Below are 21,390 nucleotides of genomic sequence, written 5' to 3' on the forward strand. Positions count from 1 at the left end.
ACTTTGGAAGCTTCAACACCTTCAAACTTCACAACCCTTCCAGTCACCGAAAGCCCTTCAGCTATGCCTTCCACACGTGGTGCTACCAGTCCAGAAGGGAGTTCTACACCACATTCCACTGCAGAAACGTCATCCTCTGAATCAAATGCAACATCCTTTACAACACCTGAACCTCACTCAAACACAACTTTGGAAGCTTCAACACCTTCAAACTTCACAACCCTTCCAGTCACCGAAAGCCCTTCAGCTATGCCTTCCACACGTGGTGCTACCAGTCCAGAAGGGAGTTCTACACCACATTCCACTGCAGAAACGTCATCCTCTGAATCAAATGCAACATCCTTTACAACACCTGAACCTCACTCAAACACAACTTTGGAAGCTTCAACACCTTCAAACTTCACAACCCTTCCAGTCACCGAAAGCCCTTCAGCTATGCCTTCCACACGTGGTGCTACCAGTCCAGAAGGGAGTTCTACACCACATTCCACTGCAGAAACGTCATCCTCTGAATCAAATGCAACATCCTTTACAACACCTGAACCTCACTCAAACACAACTTTGGAAGCTTCAACACCTTCAAACTTCACAACCCTTCCAGTCACCGAAAGCCCTTCAGCTATGCCTTCCACACGTGGTGCTACCAGTCCAGAAGGGAGTTCTACACCACATTCCACTGCAGAAACGTCATCCTCTGAATCAAATGCAACATCCTTTACAACACCTGAACCTCACTCAAACACAACTTTGGAAGCTTCAACACCTTCAAACTTCACAACCCTTCCAGTCACCGAAAGCCCTTCAGCTATGCCCTCCACACGTGGTCCTACCAGTCCAGAAGGGATTTCTACACCACATTACCACGTCTGAATCAAAGCAACATCCTTTACAACACCTGAACCTCACTCAAACACAACTTTGGAAAGCCCTTCAGCTATGCCCTCAGCTACACACGTGGTGCTACCAGTCCAGAAGGGAGTTCTACACCACATTCCACTGCAGAAACGTCATCCTCTGAATCAAATGCAACATCCTTTACAACACCTGAACCTCACTCAAACACAACTTTGGAAGCTTCAACACCTTCAAACTTCACAACCCTTCCAGTCACCGAAAGCCCTTCAGCTATACCCTCCACACGTGGTCCTACCAGTCCAGAAGGGATTTCTACACCACATTCCACTGCAGAAACGTCATCCTCTGAATCAAATGCAACATCCTTTACAACACCTGAACCTCACTCAAACACAACTTTGGAAGCTTCAACACCTTCAAACTTCACAACCCTTCCAGTCACCGAAAGCCCATCAGCTATGCCTTCCACACGTGGTGCTACCAGTCCAGAAGGGAGTTCTACACCACATTCCACTGCAGAAACGTCATCCTCTGAATCAAATGCAACATCCTTTACAACACCTGAACCTCACTCAAACACAACTTTGGAAGCTTCAACACCTTCAAACTTCACAACCCTTCCAGTCACCGAAAGCCCTTCAGCTATGCCCTCCACACGTGGTGCTACCAGTCCAGAAGGGAGTTCTACACCACATTCCACTGCAGAAACGTCATCCTCTGAATCAAATGCAACATCCTTTACAACACCTGAACCTCACTCAAACACAACTTTGGAAGCTTCAACACCTTCAAACTTCACAACCCTTCCAGTCACCGAAAGCCCTTCAGCTATGCCCTCCACACGTGGTGCTACCAGTCCAGAAGGGAGTTCTACACCACATTCCACTGCAGAAACGTCATCCTCTGAATCAAATGCAACATCCTTTACAACACCTGAACCTCACTCAAACACAACTTTGGAAGCTTCAACACCTTCAAACTTCACAACCCTTCCAGTCACCGAAAGCCCTTCAGCTATGCCCTCCACACGTGGTGCTACCAGTCCAGAAGGGAGTTCTACACCACATTCCACTGCAGAAACGTCATCCTCTGAATCAAATGCAACATCCTTTACAACACCTGAACCTCACTCAAACACAACTTTGGAAGCTTCAAAGCTTCAACACCTTCAAACTTCACAACCCTTCCAGTCACCGAAAGCCCTTCAGCTATACCCTCCACACGTGGTGCTACCAGTCCAGAAGGGAGTTCTACACCACATTCCACTGCAGAAACGTCATCCTCTGAATCAAATGCAACATCCTTTACAACACCTGAACCTCACTCAAACACAACTTTGGAAGCTTCAACACCTTCAAACTTCACAACCCTTCCAGTCACCGAAAGCCCTTCAGCTATGCCCTCCACACGTGGTGCTACCAGTCCAGAAGGGAGTTCTACACCACATTCCACTGCAGAAACGTCATCCTCTGAATCAAATGCAACATCCTTTACAACACCTGAACCTCACTCAAACACAACTTTGGAAGCTTCAACACCTTCAAACTTCACAACCCTTCCAGTCACCGAAAGCCCTTCAGCTATGCCCTCCACACGTGGTGCTACCAGTCCAGAAGGGAGTTCTACACCACATTCCACTGCAGAAACGTCATCCTCTGAATCAAATGCAACATCCTTTACAACACCTGAACCTCACTCAAACACAACTTTGGAAGCTTCAACACCTTCAAACTTCACAACCCTTCCAGTCACCGAAAGCCCTTCAGCTATGCCCTCCACAGTGCAGAAGGGATTTCAACACCACATTCCACCGTGGTGCTACCAGTCCAGAAGGGAGTTCTACACCACATTCCACTGCAGAAACGTCACCCTCTGAATCAAATGCAACATCCTTTACAACACCTGAACCTCACTCAAACACAACTTTGGAAGCTTCAACACCTTCAAACTTCACAACCCTTCCAGTCACCGAAAGCCCTTCAGCTATGCCCTCCACACGTGGTGCTACCAGTCCAGAAGGGAGTTCTACACCACATTCCACTGCAGAAACGTCATCCTCTGAATCAAATGCAACATCCTTTACAACACCTGAACCTCACTCAAACACAACTTTGGAAGCTTCAACACCTTCAAACTTCACAACCCTTCCAGTCACCGAAAGCCCTTCAGCTATGCCCTCCACACGTGGTGCTACCAGTCCAGAAGGGAGTTCTACACCACATTCCACTGCAGAAACGTCATCCTCTGAATCAAATGCAACATCCTTTACAACACCTGAACCTCACTCAAACACAACTTTGGAAGCTTCAACACCTTCAAACTTCACAACCCTTCCAGTCACCGAAAGCCCTTCAGCTATACCCTCCACACGTGGTTCTACCAGTCCAGAAGGGAGTTCTACACCACATTCCACTGCAGAAACGTCATCCTCTGAATCAAATGCAACATCCTTTACAACACCTGAACCTCACTCAAACACAACTTTGGAAGCTTCAACACCTTCAAACTTCACAACCCTTCCAGTCACCGAAAGCCCTTCAGCTATGCCCTCCACACGTGGTGCTACCAGTCCAGAAGGGAGTTCTACACCACATTCCACTGCAGAAACGTCATCCTCTGAATCAAATGCAACATCCTTTACAACACCTGAACCTCACTCAAACACAACTTTGGAAGCTTCAACACCTTCAAACTTCACAACCCTTCCAGTCACCGAAAGCCCTTCACTGCAGGGACTTTGACAACAGCAGCCCCTTCTACAACCACCCTGACCCCAGCAACAACGAAAAAACTGTGCAGCGCGTCAGACTGCGATTGCAACGGGGGTGTCTACAACGAAACATCTGGACAATGTCAGTGTAAATGCCCTGAATTTACAGACGGGAAAAACTGCCTTAATGGGCAGAATCACACCACTGTTGTTATAGGTAAGATTTTATTACATGGACTTTTATGTAATGTTACAGCCTGGATTTCCTGTTCCTATTATTGTCTAATGAATTTGCCTTAAACTTATTATTTCATTGTTAAGAATTAAAAACTTGTCTGGTTTCTGTTCTTTTTAGAATCCTCTTTCGCAAGATTTTTTTTTTTCTATTTTTATTTTTGCTGAATCATCTTCTCTCTTTACAATTTGCAGATACCAAAACTGTGCCGACAAGAAACGTGAGCGTTTCTCTGAGTATAAACAAGTCCTTCAATCCCAGTCTGACAAACCCTTCCTCTTTCCTCTACCAGCAGTATGTTCACATGATGCAGCCCGAGGTAAGCAAGACAAGGGCTAGGATCATTCATTCACTTTTTCATTTGAATTGATTGCACAGAGGAGGTTAAGATCACAAGTGTTCACTGAGAAACATCTGGGCTATGTAAAGAAATTGTTTGTATCTAGTTTAGAGAAAGGACTAGTTGTGTTAACAATTCTCACGTAAGGTAAAGGAATGAGGGGCCAGTGGATCTGCAGTGCTCTGCTGAAGGCACATAATCCCTATGGCCGGAACGCCTTCTAGACCCCAGGCCCCTGGTTGCTTTCCATGACTTACACCACAGGAGACTCATACATCATGAAAATGAACAGGAGGATTTATTCCCTGTACAAAATGACTTCTCCCTGTTGTGTTTTTTCAGAAGTATTTCTAAATGTATTTATTTTGCAGCTCGAAAGACTGTGCAAGCAGGCATCTCCGCAAAACTTCCAGCAAGTGATAATCACTGGTTTCAGGTAACTTCCGCTTTCTAGTTTAAAAAAAAAAAAAAAAAAACACGACATGTTGTGCGTTAACGGGCTTGCACCATGCTTCCACACATGGCCTCACACGCACTTCGGATTCCATTGCAGAGAATGCTTTTTCTTAATTCCCCTACAAAATGTGAAGAAGGGACACACAAAAAGTCTTCATAAAGAATTTACTAAATCAAACGTCGAGCTTTCTTGACACGTCGTCCGTAGAGCGTTTTGAAAGGTCGTTCACTATTAGTGACCAAGTCCATTGAAGAGCTTTAGTTTAAAAAAAAAAAAAAAAAAAAAAAAACCCCTGTACAACACGCAATTGCCCGGAACGTGTTGCTTTCGGATTCCATTGCAGAGAATGCTTTTTCTTAATTCCCCTTTCATTTTAAAACCTGCTTCTCTTTTAACAATCAATCTAACAACCAGCAGAGAGGCTCTGAATGTACCTGATTTATTTATTTACTTATTTAACCAGGATAGGACCCTTGAGATGTACATCTCATTGCACAGGGGTGTCCCGGCAGCAGAAGGTGGCAAAAAAACATATCATTATAAAATCAAGGACCAAAGTAGACAAATCACTCAAACAGGACAAAAACACTTAATCATAAAAAAATTTAAAAAAAGCGAGCGATTCCAATTTGCATGGTGCTGTAGCAACTACTAGATGTTAATCGATTTGTCTTTGTTTTTGCAGGAATGGCAGCATTGTTACAGAGAGTTTAGCGATATACAACTACCCCAACCAGGATAGAGAGATACAGTTCCTTAACAATCAATTAGTGGGCAAGTTAAGTTCGATTTTAAACGACACTAACAACCTCGATAACCTGAGTGCTGCTGTTAATGCATCAGTAAAGCTGCTGAACACCACCGGAGAACCTCCAGCTATAACAAGTAAGTACTGCTTCACCACGTCCCACAGCAGCTCTGGTCAGGTGACCGCTCCTGTGCTCTTGATTAGAAGAAAACTGAGAGCACTCTTATTAGAGGATCAATGTGAACGGGGAATGGGGCGGGGCAGGGGGCTCGTTAATGACTTTTTTTTCCTTTCCTAGACGTCACAGGATTAAAACCCTTTGTTGAAAATTGCAGTCTAAATTATGACAATTACACAGTCGAAGTCGTCGAAGGAAGCCTGTTGTGCGTGGGACCCTGCAGAAGACTGCCTGATTACTGCTCTTTCAAAGGCAGCTGCTACAACCGCCGAGAAGGAGCAGTGTGCATGTAAGGGCAATGCTTTACTTCGTAACGTGTGGGGGCACGTCCCTGGCTAGGGATCACCGGATCTACCACACTGATGCAGGCGTCATGTTTGCAGTCAAAGTGAGAAGTTCAATTCTTCGACAAGAAGCCTTTCTCAGGGTCTTCAAGATCACGCTGCGCGTGATACATTCATAGAGGTTTGCGTGCTGAAGTTTTATGACACTAGACTTCATTGTTTATAACTCATAAAAAGCAAAAAAATCCCTTCTTCCTTGTGTTAGTCTGCAAATATTTTTGGCTCTCGCATCTCTCTCTTAACGTCCTCCTGGCCTGTGAGAGAGAAACAATTCATACATGTTGTTTTAGAGCTGAGCACATGGGGCAGTTGAGTTGAAAGGAGCTGGCTGGATGACTTGGGCTGTGTCCTGTTTTCAGGTGCTTCGCGTCTGCTTTCCAGCAGTACACCGGGACGCACTGCCAGCTGTATCAGAGGACGGCTGGGTTTTATGGAGTCCTCTTTGGCGTGCTTGGAGCTGCTCTGCTTCTGCTGATTGTGCTCATAGTGGCTGTTATAATACTTGTGAAGAAGAGGAAAGGCCCACGGTAGGTTTCTGTGCCCATCAGCCGAGTGGCAAAACCAGAGGAATGTTTTCAGAAAGGTAGCTGAATGCACAATAATTAGAGTTAAAAAAAAGAGATGGAACAGACAAACTGAAAAAAAAACACATACAGAAGAGTTGACTGGCTAACACTTCAGCAGGCAATCCCCCATATTACACCTATACACCATTAAAGATGCAGTCAACATCTCCATACACAACAGCAGGGGGGTCCAATCCTGCTCCGGGACGGCCGGTGTCCCTCCTGGTTTTTGTTCCAACTGTCCTCTAAATTACTTAATTAGAACAATTGGTAATAATTGGTCCAATTAAGTAATTTAGAACACAGTTGGAACAAGAACCTGGAGAGACAGCAGGAGACTCGTACATGACCAGGAATGGACACCCCTGCACAATAGCAAACTGTCCCAGTGAAACTGGCAACATAGGACCACTCCAGAAAAGCCGTTTAGATTACAACTCCCCCCAGAAGAATAATCACTGCAGCACATAACAGTGAAAAAATGGATTCCATCCTCATTAATTCTCATCTATCACTATGCAAATACCGTGGTTCAGAGTCCCTCACTTGTGACTCCCAGTTCAATAATTCAGTGCGTGGCTGGGAAACGATGATGGAATGACTGGAATGGATTGAAAGAGTCAGGACTGAGGAACACTTCTAGTTTGTCCTCAGCAAGTTTGTCCTTTTTTTTTTGTAGGAATAGCAACAAGAGTCATCCAAGACGATGGTTTTCGTTGGACGAGGAGTATTTCAATTTTTCCCACACAGGTATGAGGGATCTTCCACTTGACTGTAAAGACTGCTTGACAGATATGCATAAGAGAAATCATTAGAGAGACCACAGTAGACTCTGTGAATACAGACCGGACCGTTTAAGAACAATGTATAAACATCACTGCACCAAAACAAAATGCATTTCATGATTATTCCCTAAACTACAAGAGCCACCGCCTTTGGGTATCGCCGAAATGTAGTGTGAAATACAAATGTGATTTCCCATAGAGAATTCCTAGCTTTTTTCTGGTGTAGCCAAATATCCAAATATTTTCTCTACTTAAATTATAATTCTGTGATCGATTATCATATGCAAAGTTATGGGCCTAAAAAAATGCTTATTACATTTAAAGGAGAAAACTGATTATTTTTTTGCCTGTAGGTTTGGGTACCAGGGCATCTGAAGGAGAGTCTGGGAGATCTGGAAACTATAACATGGGTGATAACCTCATGTTCTCCAATGAATTCACACCAGGTGTTTTCAAACCTAAGTTGGAAAACGTTGACACCTCGCTAAACGTAGGTATCACAGAGTCAAAGAAGCTCAGTCCATTACATTTTCTAGAACTAGAACTTCAACATCATCTAGAACTAGAACTTCAACATTACATCATCTAGAAACAGAACTTCAGCATTACATGATCTAGAACTTCAGCATTACACCATCTAGAAACAGAACTTCTAATTTACATCATCTAGAAACAACTTCAATACTGCATCATCTAGAACTAGAACGTCAACATTAAATCATCTAGAACGAGAACACTGACTGAGTGCAATGTTCTCTCTTCACATGACTTGAATTGGAAAAATGTAACATTCTGTTTTCTGAAAAATGAAAAAGGATTTAAAAAAAATAGCTGGTCTTTGTTCCAACCCTGTTCTAAATTGTTGAATTGAACCAATCAGACCTTCGTCCAGACCCCAAAGCGGTTAATGATCTCATTTTAGTGTTAAACCTGGAGTGGAATGACCCTCCAGGACCAGGATTGGCAGCCCTTGCTTTAGAGCAGGGGTCTCCAGCCCTGGTGCTGGAGGGCCCCAATCCGGCAGGTTTTATAGATGTCTTTACAGCATCAGTTATTAAAGATCTGGAACACCTGTTAATCTTGACTAATTAAGCCAGTAATTGGTTCAATTAAGTAACAGAGATTGGTTGAAACAAAAACCAGCAGCGAGAGTCGCTCTCCAGGACCAGGGCTGGAGACCCCTGCTTTACTAATGATAAAATCTGGTTGGACAGTTTGAATAAACTAACTAAATCTCTGGGTTTTTTTCAGGCGACGACGAAAAGGCCGGAGCTGACGCCTGCTAGCGACCAATAGCGATTACAGAGTTCCTGTTTACCTGCTCTTGAGAACGCTTATTTATTTAAATGAAAAAAGATTGTCGTTAACAAAAGCATTTATTTACATGAAGCTTGAACACTAATTCATTCTGCGCATCATGACACTTCAGCCCACCTGCTGAATGTCCTTCACGGAGGTCTTTCTGAATAACAGTCAAACATTTTGGAAAGACAAAGAAATAGATCTCTTGCCTTTGCCATCCACAAATAATCAATACTCATAAGAATAATTCGTCAGCTGTATAAAACGATTTAAGCAATTATTGAAGAACTAAACTACAATCAAAATCACAGGTATTTGTCTGGAAAGCTAATTCAGATCAACACGCTGCTAATTCTGTTTTCTTCAGGGTGCTGCATTTGTTTCCATGTATGCTTTAGAGATCAAAGACAAAAGGCGTGGACAGTACATGACGTCATTCAGTTTAACATTCATATTATCGCAAGTGCCATCGTGATTTGGACTGAATCCAGACATCATGTAACCTGTTGAGAGAATGCGTATTTATATATATTTATTTTTACATGCGTTATAATTATATTAATATAACACTGAACTACAAACCCTAATTTACTCAAGATCTAATCATATTTTCTACTGCAATAGATTTTTTTTTTTTTTTTTTTTTTAAAATCAAATATCTGAAAAAGCACATTACTGTGCAAACTTATGAGAACACGTCAAGATTTGTCATTTAAATGCCTACCTGCATGAAAAACTCAAGGTGTGAGAATTTCAATTCCTGCTCAGTAATCAGTGATGCAGAAACAACAGTCACTTGTGTGTGAAAATGTTAGACCGCTTTGTGCTTTTTTTAGGCATCATAAACAACTTTTCAAAGACATGCGTTTGACCATGGGTGGCTCTGTGTTCCTTTTCTCTCACTGTTTTAAATGAATTGCATGTGTGTCTTATTAAAGTTCCAATTTAATTAGACACCCCCTCATTTGCATAGTTTGAAAATGTTGCACGGCTGTATGCTGACTTTCAAACATGTAACTAAATGGAAACCCTGACTGTGTATGACGCTTTACAGCATGTGCCGATTTACTGTTAAATGAGAACAAAACACATTAAAAATAAATATTAGTCTCGAAATGGAATAGTGCTTTTACTGTGCCTTGTGTTAACATTGTGACGGGGATGAAGCTACAGCCGAATCTACCCGAAGTGAAGCAAATGAGGTCAAACAGCGTCCTGAAGCAAAGACGCATCGGCTCAGCTGAACCCTTACACGTGACCTGTGAGCGTACCTGTGAGAAATCTGGTGACGTTAAGTTTCTTGGCTCTATTTTGCAATGTATGGATGTGTTTGTTTTTCCTTCTAAGTTTTGACAGTGCAACTTTACACAAGCCATTTAAAAAAATAAATAAAAGACGTATTTAAATTCTTGACCAAATGGTTTTTTATATATATATAAATAAAATATATTACATGTTTAAATGACTGCCTTGCTTGAAAGACATGGTCTTGTGCAGATGTACCATTAGATGGCCCTAAAGAGCATGCGATTCAGATCAGTGAATCTTTTGACTGTGCAGCAGATGAAAGGGCTCAGTGACATTCACAAGCCTTCACTTTTCCCATCACTATTAAAGAGTGTTCTGTAACACTTCAAGGATCTTTTCACATTTATTTAGTGAAGGGTCCTCATTAAAGCCCACAAAGCAATCAGACAGATAGAAAATAAAATCAAGCAGCCAGCAAAACAGCAATGCTATCAAACACACTTATTAAGCAAATTAAAACAAATTACTTGCAAATAATACCTTTCCACTGGCTCACCTTCCTAAACCCCAGCCTTTACCAGCCTGAGCAGGCAGGCTAGGAGCTGCCCTTTATACACACCCCAGCATCCCTCTGACCAAATTAAACATCCCATTGATTGATTGACCCACCAATCAATTCCCTCCATTCCACCCACATTCTCACATGGAAATGAAGACGTGTTCAAATCGAGGCTCAGAATGAGCCCTTTCCTGGCTTTGGTTAATATGCACATTTAAATAAGGACAACAGAGCGTATGCAAGGCATCTCCCTGGCGTATCATTAATGTCTTTGATTTGGTGCTGTTTCAATGGCTGCTGTGCAGACAAGGATCTGGTGCTTTCGCAGGTCATGCTTCCAGGCAGGTAGCATCCCTCATAGAAGTGGACCAGAGCAGAGTGTAATAAAGCACAGGTCAGCATTGTAAAGAATAACAGCATACAGCAAAGCATATTAATAAGCATGGCAAACCAGGGTCAACTATTTTAAAGGCATAGCATAGCCATGTTAAAGCATGGGGAAACTGCAAAAGTCCTGTGATTTGCCATGTGCGCATTCAGAGATATGAAGGACAGAGGCGCCTGTAATTGCACACAGTGGCCACTAGATGGCCACTTTTCCTTTAAAATTGAAACTCGTATACCGCCAGCTTTTCCAGAGCTGTTTTCATTAACCCATTAAGTGCCACGGTCCTCATTTGAGGACAGGCTGTTTTGTCATTTTTTTTGGTAGCGCATGTTTAGCCGGTATCTGCCAGCTGTTTGAATGTTTTCTTTAATTATATTCTAATCACAACTTCCTCTCATTTTGTGACCCGCAAAAAATCTAAACATAAGTGTTAATCCTGCAAGCCCAGCCCTCCAGATGCTTTTCTGACACCTCAATACAAGATATTTCAGCTGTAATTGCTGTAACCATCAGGGTGTAACGCATTGCAGTTTACTCAACCCCTATATGCAAACTCTGACATCCATGACTCTACAATTACTCAGTGACACATGATGTAGTGATACTAAAATAAACTTTTTCATTATTATTATTATTATTATTATTATTATTATTATTATTATTATTATTATCAGTAATGTTATTATTAACAAGCGTTTCAAGCAGAAGTCTTTCCTGGTGTCTCATGCTTCGTCTCTCCGTGGGTGTTTTCCTGGTAACCCTACTCAAGAAAGGAATTAAAATAAAACCCCACTCTGAAGAAATAAGCACAGTGTCATCAGGAAGCCACAGTTTACTAGCTAACAGCTAACAGACAAAAGCAAAGTGGGATTGCCCTGCTGTATGTAAATTCCACATGCTTGTGGTCAGGTTAAACCAGACAGTTTTTAATCACTGTCTCTTGTGGATTGTTTTCATGCAGTATGGTTAGTGGTAGGGATGGGGGGGGTTCTGTATCCTCGGGGTATTGCTTTAGCAGCTGGGCTCTGACAACAATCACAGCACCGCAGAGTCGTTACGTGGGACATAAAGATTGATTCGCGTCCACTGACATGTAAAGATAAGACTTCAAATGATGCATGTATCCCTATTTGAAAAAGTGCCTGATTTATGTTGCTGCAGCTTGCCCTCAGAAAAGTAAACACAGTTCGAGGTCTGTGTCTTTATTTCTTTCCATTGAACCCGTCTGTTTGACTAATGATTGCTATTGCAGATTTGTGGGACTGGTCATCGATCACAGACCCTCCCCACATCCCCAACCACCCACCCCCACACATACACACACGCAGGCACATGAACAACATTCCTACTCTCTAGAGAGCGCTGGAGATCAAGGTTCGAGCCTGCTGCAGCTGGTTTGTGGATTAGGTTGCGTTGGGAATGGCCGAGCTCGGACATCCATCAGGAAGCTCAAACCGAAACGGGAAAGGAATGACTCAAAGGAAAGAACTCTGGAGGCAACATCTTGTCTAAACGCCTGCCTTCCCCATTCAAAACGTGCCTTGAACCCTAAAAGAGACCCTTTGAAAGACAGACGCTTTGACTGGAACACTTTTGAAATCAGCTCTCTCAATCAGCTATTGTAGGTGCCCGTCGTTTCTTCCGGTGGATCTGACACCAGCAGCTCTTTCATCCATAACTGGATAAACACTCAATAGGCTGAAAGAGACTGAAGAAATTCACTGAGCCTGTGGGGGTCTCGCTCCTGCATGGAGCGCTCCACTCTGTAATGCTTGTGGCCACACAGCCTTAAGAACATTTACGATCGAGAGGAGGCCATTGAGCCCCTCAGCGCTCGTCCGGTTCCTGGTAGCTGATTGATCTCAGAACTTAAAGAATCTAAGAGATTCTGCCTCAACGTCATGACTGTGTCCAGGAAACATCCCACTGGGATACCATTACAATCCCAGTGTACTCCTCTGAAGGAATCCTTGCTAGGAGAAGCATTAGTAAAACGTAGAGTAACCAGGCAGCTTCACGAAGGATCGGGAAGAGTAATCCTGATTAGGTAGCTCACAGTCTGGCACTGCTAGGTGTAGAGCGCTGTGAGAATAGGGGCTATGCTGGTTATGTCTACAGAATTATTAAATGAGTGAATAAATAGATTCCTGTAACCAGCACTATAAAACCCTTCCCAGATTAACAATCTGACCTGATAATGACGGCTGATGCTTGTTCTGATTACGCATCGCGGCTCAACATCAGCTATTTACAAACCGCAACAGTTCCAGGAACTGCAGGGAAAAACAAGCAACCACTCCAGTAAAGTAAGCAGAGTGAGGTAAGAGCACAGCGGCCTCTCAACTGCACGAATGAATTGAACAGGGATCCCTGACCATGTCTGACACTAGCCCAAACACACGTCTGCTCGATTTGGTTTCTTCTAGCTGGCCCGGCCTCTCTGTGTCTCTGAAGGACTGTTCCCAGAGCCCTGCTGGTTGAGAGCCCTGGTTTTACATTTCTTCACAGTTGCTCTGCTGCACAGTTCACTTGGCGAGCGGTCGAGTGTGTTGGCTGCACACCTGCTCTTCTCTTCCGCTGCCCGCTGTGCACAGAGGCCGTGGGACCGGCCCTTGACTAATCAGCCTCTGCACAGATGGCAACACATGTCTGTGTAGAATGCTGTGATAATGATACGATAATCTCTCTCCCTTTCCTGGAAACGTGGACCACCTCTGTAGAGCCTGCAGGAGGCAGGGAACGGGGGAGCGATTAAGACACCAGCACTGATCTGGACACCATTATCGAACTCTGCATTTAGATTATTATTTTTTAAAACATATTTGTGTATCCTACTCCTCCTCTAATGACCAGGTTATGGTCACTTTATTCTCCATCCTGGCTAACTCACTGCGCACTGGTTCTGGTGCATTCAGCATTTCAGTTATGGGTTGAAGCTGGATCCACTGCAGCCATCTTCTTCCAGTCAGCAGTTATTCCCAACTGCGTTTAGATCGCTAGTTTGTCTTCCAGGACGTTTGCCATTCCTTACGACACAACCAAACATGTGACACCCATCTTGTGGTTAATCTCAGAACAGGTGGGGTCACTTTCTGATCCACGGCACACTTTGTACCAATTTGTTTTCATCTCAGATGTCCCAGACTAGTAAAACCAAATTAGGAGGTTCAGGTACAGTAAGGTTTTTAAATAGCTGACCAACAACTCCAATATTCCTTAATAAACTTTAAACTATTAGCTGAAATTGACTCTGCTGACGTGTGTCCGGCGCTGTGAGAGGGCTGGTGTTGAAAGGCGCTATATAAAGGGTTCTATTTAAAAGTTACCCCAGCTAAGCGCTATTCAAGCAGGGATGTAAATCTGGTGCTTGATTCTAGCGGCAGGGTACCTCCTATATAATGCCAGCAACAATACATTCTGGCAGCAGTAGACCAATTTAATTAACTTTTTAAATTTTATTTCTTATCAACCATGATAGTTTCCTCATTGGGTCTGGGCAACTCAAATGACCGCCCCCCCACCCCACACTCAGGAGAGAAGGTTTGCGTCATGTGGGAAGTTGAGAGGGGGGGCTGGGGGATAGGGGGTGTTATTAGGGCAGAGGTTGATCATGTAGCACCAATTTTTAAAACAATTTGCACCACTGTCAAGGTCTGTGAAACCACCCTCTCTTTTATGATAGCTTTGTTCTTCATATTTACAAGCTATTCATTTATTGTAAACCCTTGCAATTTGAACCTTCTCTCATCATACTGATATTGCGTCTGTAGCGGTTTATCTTGCCAGCAGAACCCCGGCACAGCGTTTCATCCGGGTACCACAAGGGGTACCTGAATTCACAGAGATACGCAGCAAACGACAACCCAGTGCAACCACACAGCATTTCATAAATAAAGTAGAATATAATTTTATTACATTTCAAAGATTACAGGACAACAAGTATTTAGTATTGCATATACATGTTGCACGATGACAAAGGGAATTGTCAAATACTGTACACGTTACAATAGCAGTGCATTAACTCCTGCCAGAGAATATGCTATTTCATCTGTGAAGCATGTGCCTTCATTTAGTTTGTTTTAAAAGACTTGTACTACGTTAGGATATTAAATAATTCACACACAAAACGGTTTTTCTAATGTAAACAGGTTTCTTTACAGAAGAGTAACACACAACTCGAACAATAACCTTTCCCATCTGTTTTTCAGGTATACAGCAGGCTGTCTCGTGCATTGATGGGTGGAACTACAGTGACCAGGGGTGTAAAAACAGACGTGTGAAAAACCGTCAAACTTGGCGTTCTGGTCTTTCAGATTCCATTCCTCTAAAGCTAGACGACATGTAATTGGTGTCAGCTTCAACAACTGGAGGCTTTCGTGTTGACAGGTAGGTAAGGTCAGCAGGACCAGGTTGCTACATCGTTGCGATAACAGTTCAAGACCGGCTAACAGCGTCATTTAAAATTAATTTTAAAATCCTTAACCATTGTAACTTGACAGCTGTTTTGCATCTCCTGGCTTCCGCAGATGTGCTACAGCACACAGTGTGCCCAAACACTGCATTACATTAGACAGGTGTGCAGCAGAAATAACATCCACTAGCTAGCTTTACATACGCAGAATCAAACCTTCATTTCGTGTAACCAGGCAGAGTGCCCAGCTGGAAACTATACAATTGAAAAAGGCAAAAGGCATGTGTGAAAAGCTGTGCTCCGAAGACAAAAAATACTGAGAGTGTCCCGTACTGTGCTACGCAGAACAGTACTTTGTAAAAAAACAAACGCTTAGGCATGGATTTAATTAAAATAACACCGCCTCTCCATGATTCACCTGCTCAATCAATCTTTCCAGGAGGAGCAGTTTTCAAAATAAAATACAATTGAATGCTTGCACAAGCTATCGTGCATTTCAGTAGCAAAGTTCAACTGAGCTGCCACACAGAACAGGACAGAAATAAAAGTAAACGTGCTATTTACTGGGAGATTTCCATATCAAACTTTAAACCGCTACAACAAACCCTTCTAACGGAGCAGTCTGTATAAATCCAGGCTCCACAGTTGTTGTTTCCCCCCCAGGGCTCCCCCCCTCAAAAAGGTCTTACGAATGCAAAGGACAATTGAGTTTGGTTTTTCAAATTGGGGGTTCAAAGTTTGACTCGTACAGTTGGCACACAGAACACAGTTTTTGAGTATTCTGTGAATCACCTGGCTTTCAAAACGCCACACCTATATGCATATCAGTAAAATTAACTGATCCAGTTCAGTGAGGCTGGAGCCTGAACCACAGGCAAAGAAGTAAAGGCATTAGAAAGATTTCAGCTGTTTCACAATTTCAATAAGGGACCGGGCTGACACACACACGCACGCTCTGACAATACAAGGCAAAAACCAGCCCTGCCAACAAAGACACACAAAACCACACAGTCTGTAGCATCCTCTCCTCAACATGCACTCATCTTGCTCATAAGTCCAGCTTATGTCATCACGAAAAACCTCAATATAGCAACAATAATATTAATAATACAATAGCAAAAATAACACATTTCAGAGACAGCTAGATTCCCCAAAACAGACATTATGACTTGCTTGTATGAGCAAACTTAGATATTGTAATGTTATCTCTCTAAACATTCTCAAACATTAACTAATCTCACTTGATAAGAGGATGCATTTGAGTTACAAAAAAATAAAATACCTAAAACAAACCACCTGGCAGTTCTTACTGTAAGTGAGTGAGTGACAGTCCAACAGGCCAGCACTGTGGGTTACTGTAACCAGCTTCTAACAAGAACACCTGTAAATATCTCACTACTGGTCTCTTTCCCCTCCCCTCCGCGTTCAGTTCACAGCTCAAGTCTACAGCGATACGATGTCCAAAAGCTGTTTCTGTTGCACGTGGTTGACAGTGTCGGGCTTGGCTCTGGAGTCCACCAGTCTGTTCGAACCCTGAGGTATGGTTAACAGGCAGCCCCCTGAAGACCAGGGCTGCCATTTGGAGTCTGAGTTGTCGGCTACCCCGCTGAACTCCGGTAGTGGAGCGGTGGTCGTGGAAGCAGTGCAGGATGAGGACGTAGAGGCTGCCTCGCTGAAAAACTTCTCGAACCTGTCCAGGTAGGCTGGCCGCTCAGGCAGGAGGTAGTAGTGAGTGGTGCTGGCCTTGCGTCCGTTCTCCATGATAGGGAGTATGCAGGGGGAGCGGGTGGGGGACCCCTCGCTGTTCTGCCTGTGGAGGGCCTTGGCGCTCACGTATTTGGGGTTGGGGGCGAAGCTCTGGGTGGTGGGCATCACCCCGTTCGTGTACGTGGGGAGACTCTTGGGGCTGGGGGTCCGGGAGCTGCTACGTGGCACAGGTTCCCTGGGGGGCACCTTGGGGGGCTTATCCTCATCGCTGTACACGCTGGAGGAGGCAACCTCCGCAGACCACCGCCTGTAGTCTGCTTTAACAGGCCGGGGCGGGATGGGCACCCGGGGAGGGACCACCGGCTTGTCCTCAGAGTCCTGCTGGGAGGCCCGGTGGCAGCTCAGCTTCAGGACGGGCTTGTTGAAAGAGCCGGCTGGGCCAGAGTGTGACCTCCTGAGCCGGCGGTGGGGGCGCTCGTGCTGCCTGCGACAGGCGCTCTCCTTCACCACTGCCAGTTTCTCTTCGACGTGCTGCGGCGGGCAGGAGGACGCTGGCGCCGAGCGATCCTCCTCGATCCGCGGCCCGCTGGGATCCTCGAAGTAAGCAAGGTTGACCTGGCCGCACCCCCTGAAGCTCCGCCGGCTGGCAGCGCTGTGGCGGAAGGCGGCGGGTTTGTCCTGCACCAGGGAGATACTGTCCGAGCTGGTGAAGAACTCTACCTCGCTGTCCACCTCGTCCGGGGAGAGCTCCCCGCCGGTCCCAGGGCCAGGGAGAGGGGGCAGGGGCTTGGCTCCTCGCTCCCCAGACCTCAGCGGGGTGTGGGGAGGGGTGCGCTCGTAGAAGGACCCTCCGTTCACGGACAGCCTCTTGAAGGAGGGCACCACCTGGTCCTCCTCAGAAGAGCTGTGGAAGGAAGGCTCCGTGACAGAGGACAGGTTGAGCAGAGACGGACGAGACTTCTTGGGCGGCAGCTGCATGCCGCTCCCGGGGCAGCAGTGAGAGTTCAACAACTCCGTGTGAGGAGCCTGCCCTGCAGAGGAGGAAAGAAGGAGGTCTCATTAGAAAGTCTCAACTGTATTGCTATTTAAAATAGAGAATTCACTTTGCAGATCCTCCCACCACTCTAAAGGATAATAAAAACACATTAACATTCCCTCCAGACACACATGACAGCGGTGCTTAAAAGGGTTCAATCTGGAGTTTTGTTTTTTGTTTTTCCGGTGATGGGCTAGTCACAACAGGATGGCTGCTGTGGGATTATTTCTGGACTCTGCTATCATACAGCAGCAGAGTCTTCCTGTAGCTTCCGATAACCTTCCCTGTGTTTAAAACAACACCACCCACGACTTCAGAGTATCTGTGAAGCCTCATTGTGCACTCCGGCTGGTTGAACAAAATGCTTTGACTTTTTTTTTTTTTAAATATGTGCTCTCCTCCAGGTGCAAAACATCTCCTCCCAGTTCCAATGTTATTTTAAACCCCAACCCAGGCTCACTAGACCGACTGGCCACGTGCCAGCGTTTTCACAACGCTTCCAGTCAGGGGTTATCTGAAGCAACACCACACAGTCCCAAGTTAACAGGGAATCAGCATCTACAGGGCAACGGGAGGCAGCCTCTCCCTTGCACCTACCACAAAGGAGCCTCATCCCAAGTCAATATTGAGAGCCCACTCCAATGACAAAGCAGAGCTGAAATGCAGGTACCCTCACCAGCAGAGGAAGCTTGGGTGTGCAGCTGAGGGAACCACGGCACGACCGTTTAATACTTACTCTCAAACCCCAGAGACGCAGGGACCTGCTGGTGCTGTTTGAGGTGGTACCCCATCGACCCTGGGTCAAGGCTGAAGTACAAGCTGCAAGATAAGAGGCAGTCAATTAGAGAGGGTTTCAGATTCTCACTGAAATCATCTTTCACACCCCTAAGGAAACTCTGACGCACCTGCAGAGACAGTTTGCAGTTTGTTTCCTAACCTTGGAGCAGCCTGAGCCCTGTGACAGACAATGTAAACCAACAGCATCAAGCTCGCATTGTCCAGTGATGCTATGCAGCGGCCAGGTTAGTGATGCTTTACCAGATCATGCTGGTCTTCAATGCTTGCCTATGTTTTACTAGGACTGCACTGCGCTTGATCTTTACGCCACTTTGCCATGCTTTCCCAAGGGCAGTACTCACTTCTCCAGCCCGCTGTGCTGTTCCCAGCAGGTCTTCGCGCTGCCCGTGCCGTGGAGGAATCCACTTTTCAATGGCACGCTGATCTCCTGAGCTGCAAGTCCAGCTGTTGACATTGTGTGGCGCAGCAGGAACGCATCCAATAACGTCACTCGGCTGGGATTATCTAAAGCAGCTGTTGTACCTTTTCAGAACAAAATAAAAATCGATAAGGCAAGAGAACGTGAATAACGAATTTATGCAAAGAAAACAAAAACACACACCACAACACATCCTCACTCTTAACTCTAAACACGCTTGCACTGTATTTATTTTAAAGACAGCTATAGTGTAGAAGGCAGTGCGCCGAAATAGTCATCTATCAGTGAGAAATGCCAACAGTGTGCTTAACTATGCGAGGAGGGCAAAAGTTTACAAAAACTACCCCAGAATATTCACCCACCTTTGACATGAAAAAACAAATGAGAAAGAAAGAAAGAATGCACTTTGTGTACATTTTTCTGGAACTGGTTGTCTCAGAGCTAGTTATTGCCCTTGGGTTGTTTTTGAAGAGTCCTCCTTACCCCTCCCATCTCTCTCTCCCCCACCCCTTGGAGACTGTGCCAAGCAGCCCTGCCAGTAACTACAGTGTGTCAGCCTATTAAAACAGGCCTTAAGCTCTCCTTTCAGCACACCGATTGTGCAACATTCATATCGCCTTCACATCTCTGGAATTTTAAACTTTCCGTTCGAATGCACAAATATTCTGCTCTTCCTGCAGCTCGCTCAATTAAAAGCAGGTCTATTTAAAAAACACGGGCACAGATCTGGTATTAAAAAATAAAAATATGAAGTCAGAGAAACAATGTGTTCTCTGTGTGAAATCAGCAGGCACTGTCACCCCTGCAGAGGTGTACACTGGAGCAGCTTGTGTTGCAACTGAAGAATTGTGAATGGGCTGCATTATGAACCAGCTCTGCAGTGCCTTCTTACTCGCTGTATGGTAGATCAGGTAGATCATATGTTACAGAAGGTGTGACAGTGTCACTGTCAGCTTGTTGCTCAATGTACAGAACACAATGTTTGCAGAAGTGACGAGCGCATAATCCCAGAAGAAAATAAAAACAAAAATCGCACAGAGCAATACGAGAGCATCACAATTAAACTCTTTACATTTCAGAAGGAAAACGAATCGGTCCTCATGTCAGATATTGACACGCTACTCTTATTCCTCAAGCCAGCATGCAAATCACAGGGCTTGGGTAACTACCACTGCATGTCAAGCTTATAGGACCACAGGGCACAAAGTGGATACTGTTTGAGCTCTAATAAAAAGTTGTTCCTTCTTATTCTTGTACATCAACTGGAAACCCCTGAAGACAATCCCATGCATTCTACTGCTGATGTAATTAAAAACGTACACTTATCTACAATGACAGCTAACAATGCAAACAAACCAATTCACCAAAGTCTTTGTGATCCTGGTCAAAGGGCAGCCCTACACAACTGCTAGAGCCACGAGTGCAATGTTAGTAGAGCGAGACTTACAGCAGGCAGAACAGGGTAGAGGAGGAGAGAGAGCAGCTAAGCTGCAGAAGGTGGCTCGTTTCCATTTAGTCTCAAGTGTTTCCGTTTAGATTACAGAGCTGCCACACAGTGCATTGCTCCACAAGGCAAGAGGATTAGTACATTCATACCTGCAGAGCAGCGTGAGATACGTCTGCAATCCTCCCACGTCACTGTGCACGAAAAACAAGACCCCCAGCCCTGATGCAACAAACACAGACAAGCTCTCCGATCCAGAACGAGGTGCCCTTGTGTGAACCACACAAGCACACCAACACAATCATTAACTGCCTTTGGTTGGCGCACTTGCATTGCAAGCGTTCTGGGGCGGCCGGCCGGGGAGGGTACGGCAGAATCGGATTCAAACTAAGAGCACAAATTTGCAGGCTGTTACTTCTCAGATGAAAAGACAAGCTGGTTTTGTGACTTTAAATCTTGTTGCACTTTGCTTAGCTTCCACGTATTGAAAGCGAACGAATTCGATTGCAAATACTGGCAGTGAGCTTAAAGCCAGCAGTGACTGCAACCTGGAACCGATCAGCAAGGTTTACTAATATATTATGAAGCAAGCCTCCAGTTCGATTGCTAATGAGATCTGATGCATGCAGGGAGTGTACACACACACCGGTGAGGAGGGGCAGGTGCACCACTCTCCAATCTGCAAATGAAGAGAAAAATGCTTAATGCATCATTTGCATCAAGACTTGCAAAGTTAATTGTCAAAACTGTGCAAACTTTAGGCAGTGGCTTTATAACAAGCCCAAGAAAACATGGATTGAATGAAGGAGACAGCAGGGGGGCGACACCACATGTAGCTGGCTCCATACTTCGGGTCAAACA

At 44.8% G+C, this 21,390-nt stretch overlaps 2 protein-coding genes across 4 annotated transcripts in view; one reads left to right on the top strand and one right to left on the bottom strand.

Moving 5' to 3' along the window:
* The first annotated feature begins 3,680 nt into the window (after nt 1-3,680).
* On the top strand, nt 3,681-9,926 carry LOC121329273 (mucin-3B). Its single transcript, XM_041274805.1, has 9 exons — nt 3,681-3,782; nt 3,995-4,119; nt 4,512-4,576; nt 5,283-5,482; nt 5,644-5,812; nt 6,227-6,394; nt 7,113-7,183; nt 7,572-7,708; nt 8,470-9,926. The coding sequence occupies exons 2-9, from the start codon at nt 4,105-4,107 to the stop codon at nt 8,512-8,514; spliced, it is 870 nt and encodes a 289-aa protein (XP_041130739.1). The 5' UTR covers nt 3,681-3,782; nt 3,995-4,104; the 3' UTR covers nt 8,515-9,926.
* Nucleotides 9,927-14,606: 4,680 nt separating this feature from the next.
* The window catches only part of LOC121329269 (ERBB receptor feedback inhibitor 1-like), a 35,889-nt gene continuing 29,105 nt past the window's right edge, over nt 14,607-21,390 (bottom strand). For 2 of the 3 annotated variants that reach the window (XM_041274799.1, XM_041274798.1), the window contains exons 2-4: nt 19,009-19,189; nt 18,606-18,688; nt 14,607-17,864 (exon numbers count right to left, since the gene is read on the bottom strand). In XM_041274799.1, coding sequence (XP_041130733.1) covers nt 16,570-17,864; nt 18,606-18,688; nt 19,009-19,121 — 1,491 coding nt within the window. In that variant the 5' untranslated portion in view covers nt 19,122-19,189 and the 3' untranslated portion in view covers nt 14,607-16,569. Of the gene's footprint in view, nt 17,865-18,605; nt 18,689-18,774; nt 18,976-19,008; nt 19,190-21,390 lie in introns of those variants that run through there. The other variant, XM_041274800.1, reaches the window with a different exon arrangement.

This window comes from Polyodon spathula, chromosome 16, assembly GCF_017654505.1.
Source record: "Polyodon spathula isolate WHYD16114869_AA chromosome 16, ASM1765450v1, whole genome shotgun sequence".
Lineage (NCBI taxonomy): Eukaryota > Metazoa > Chordata > Actinopteri > Acipenseriformes > Polyodontidae > Polyodon > Polyodon spathula.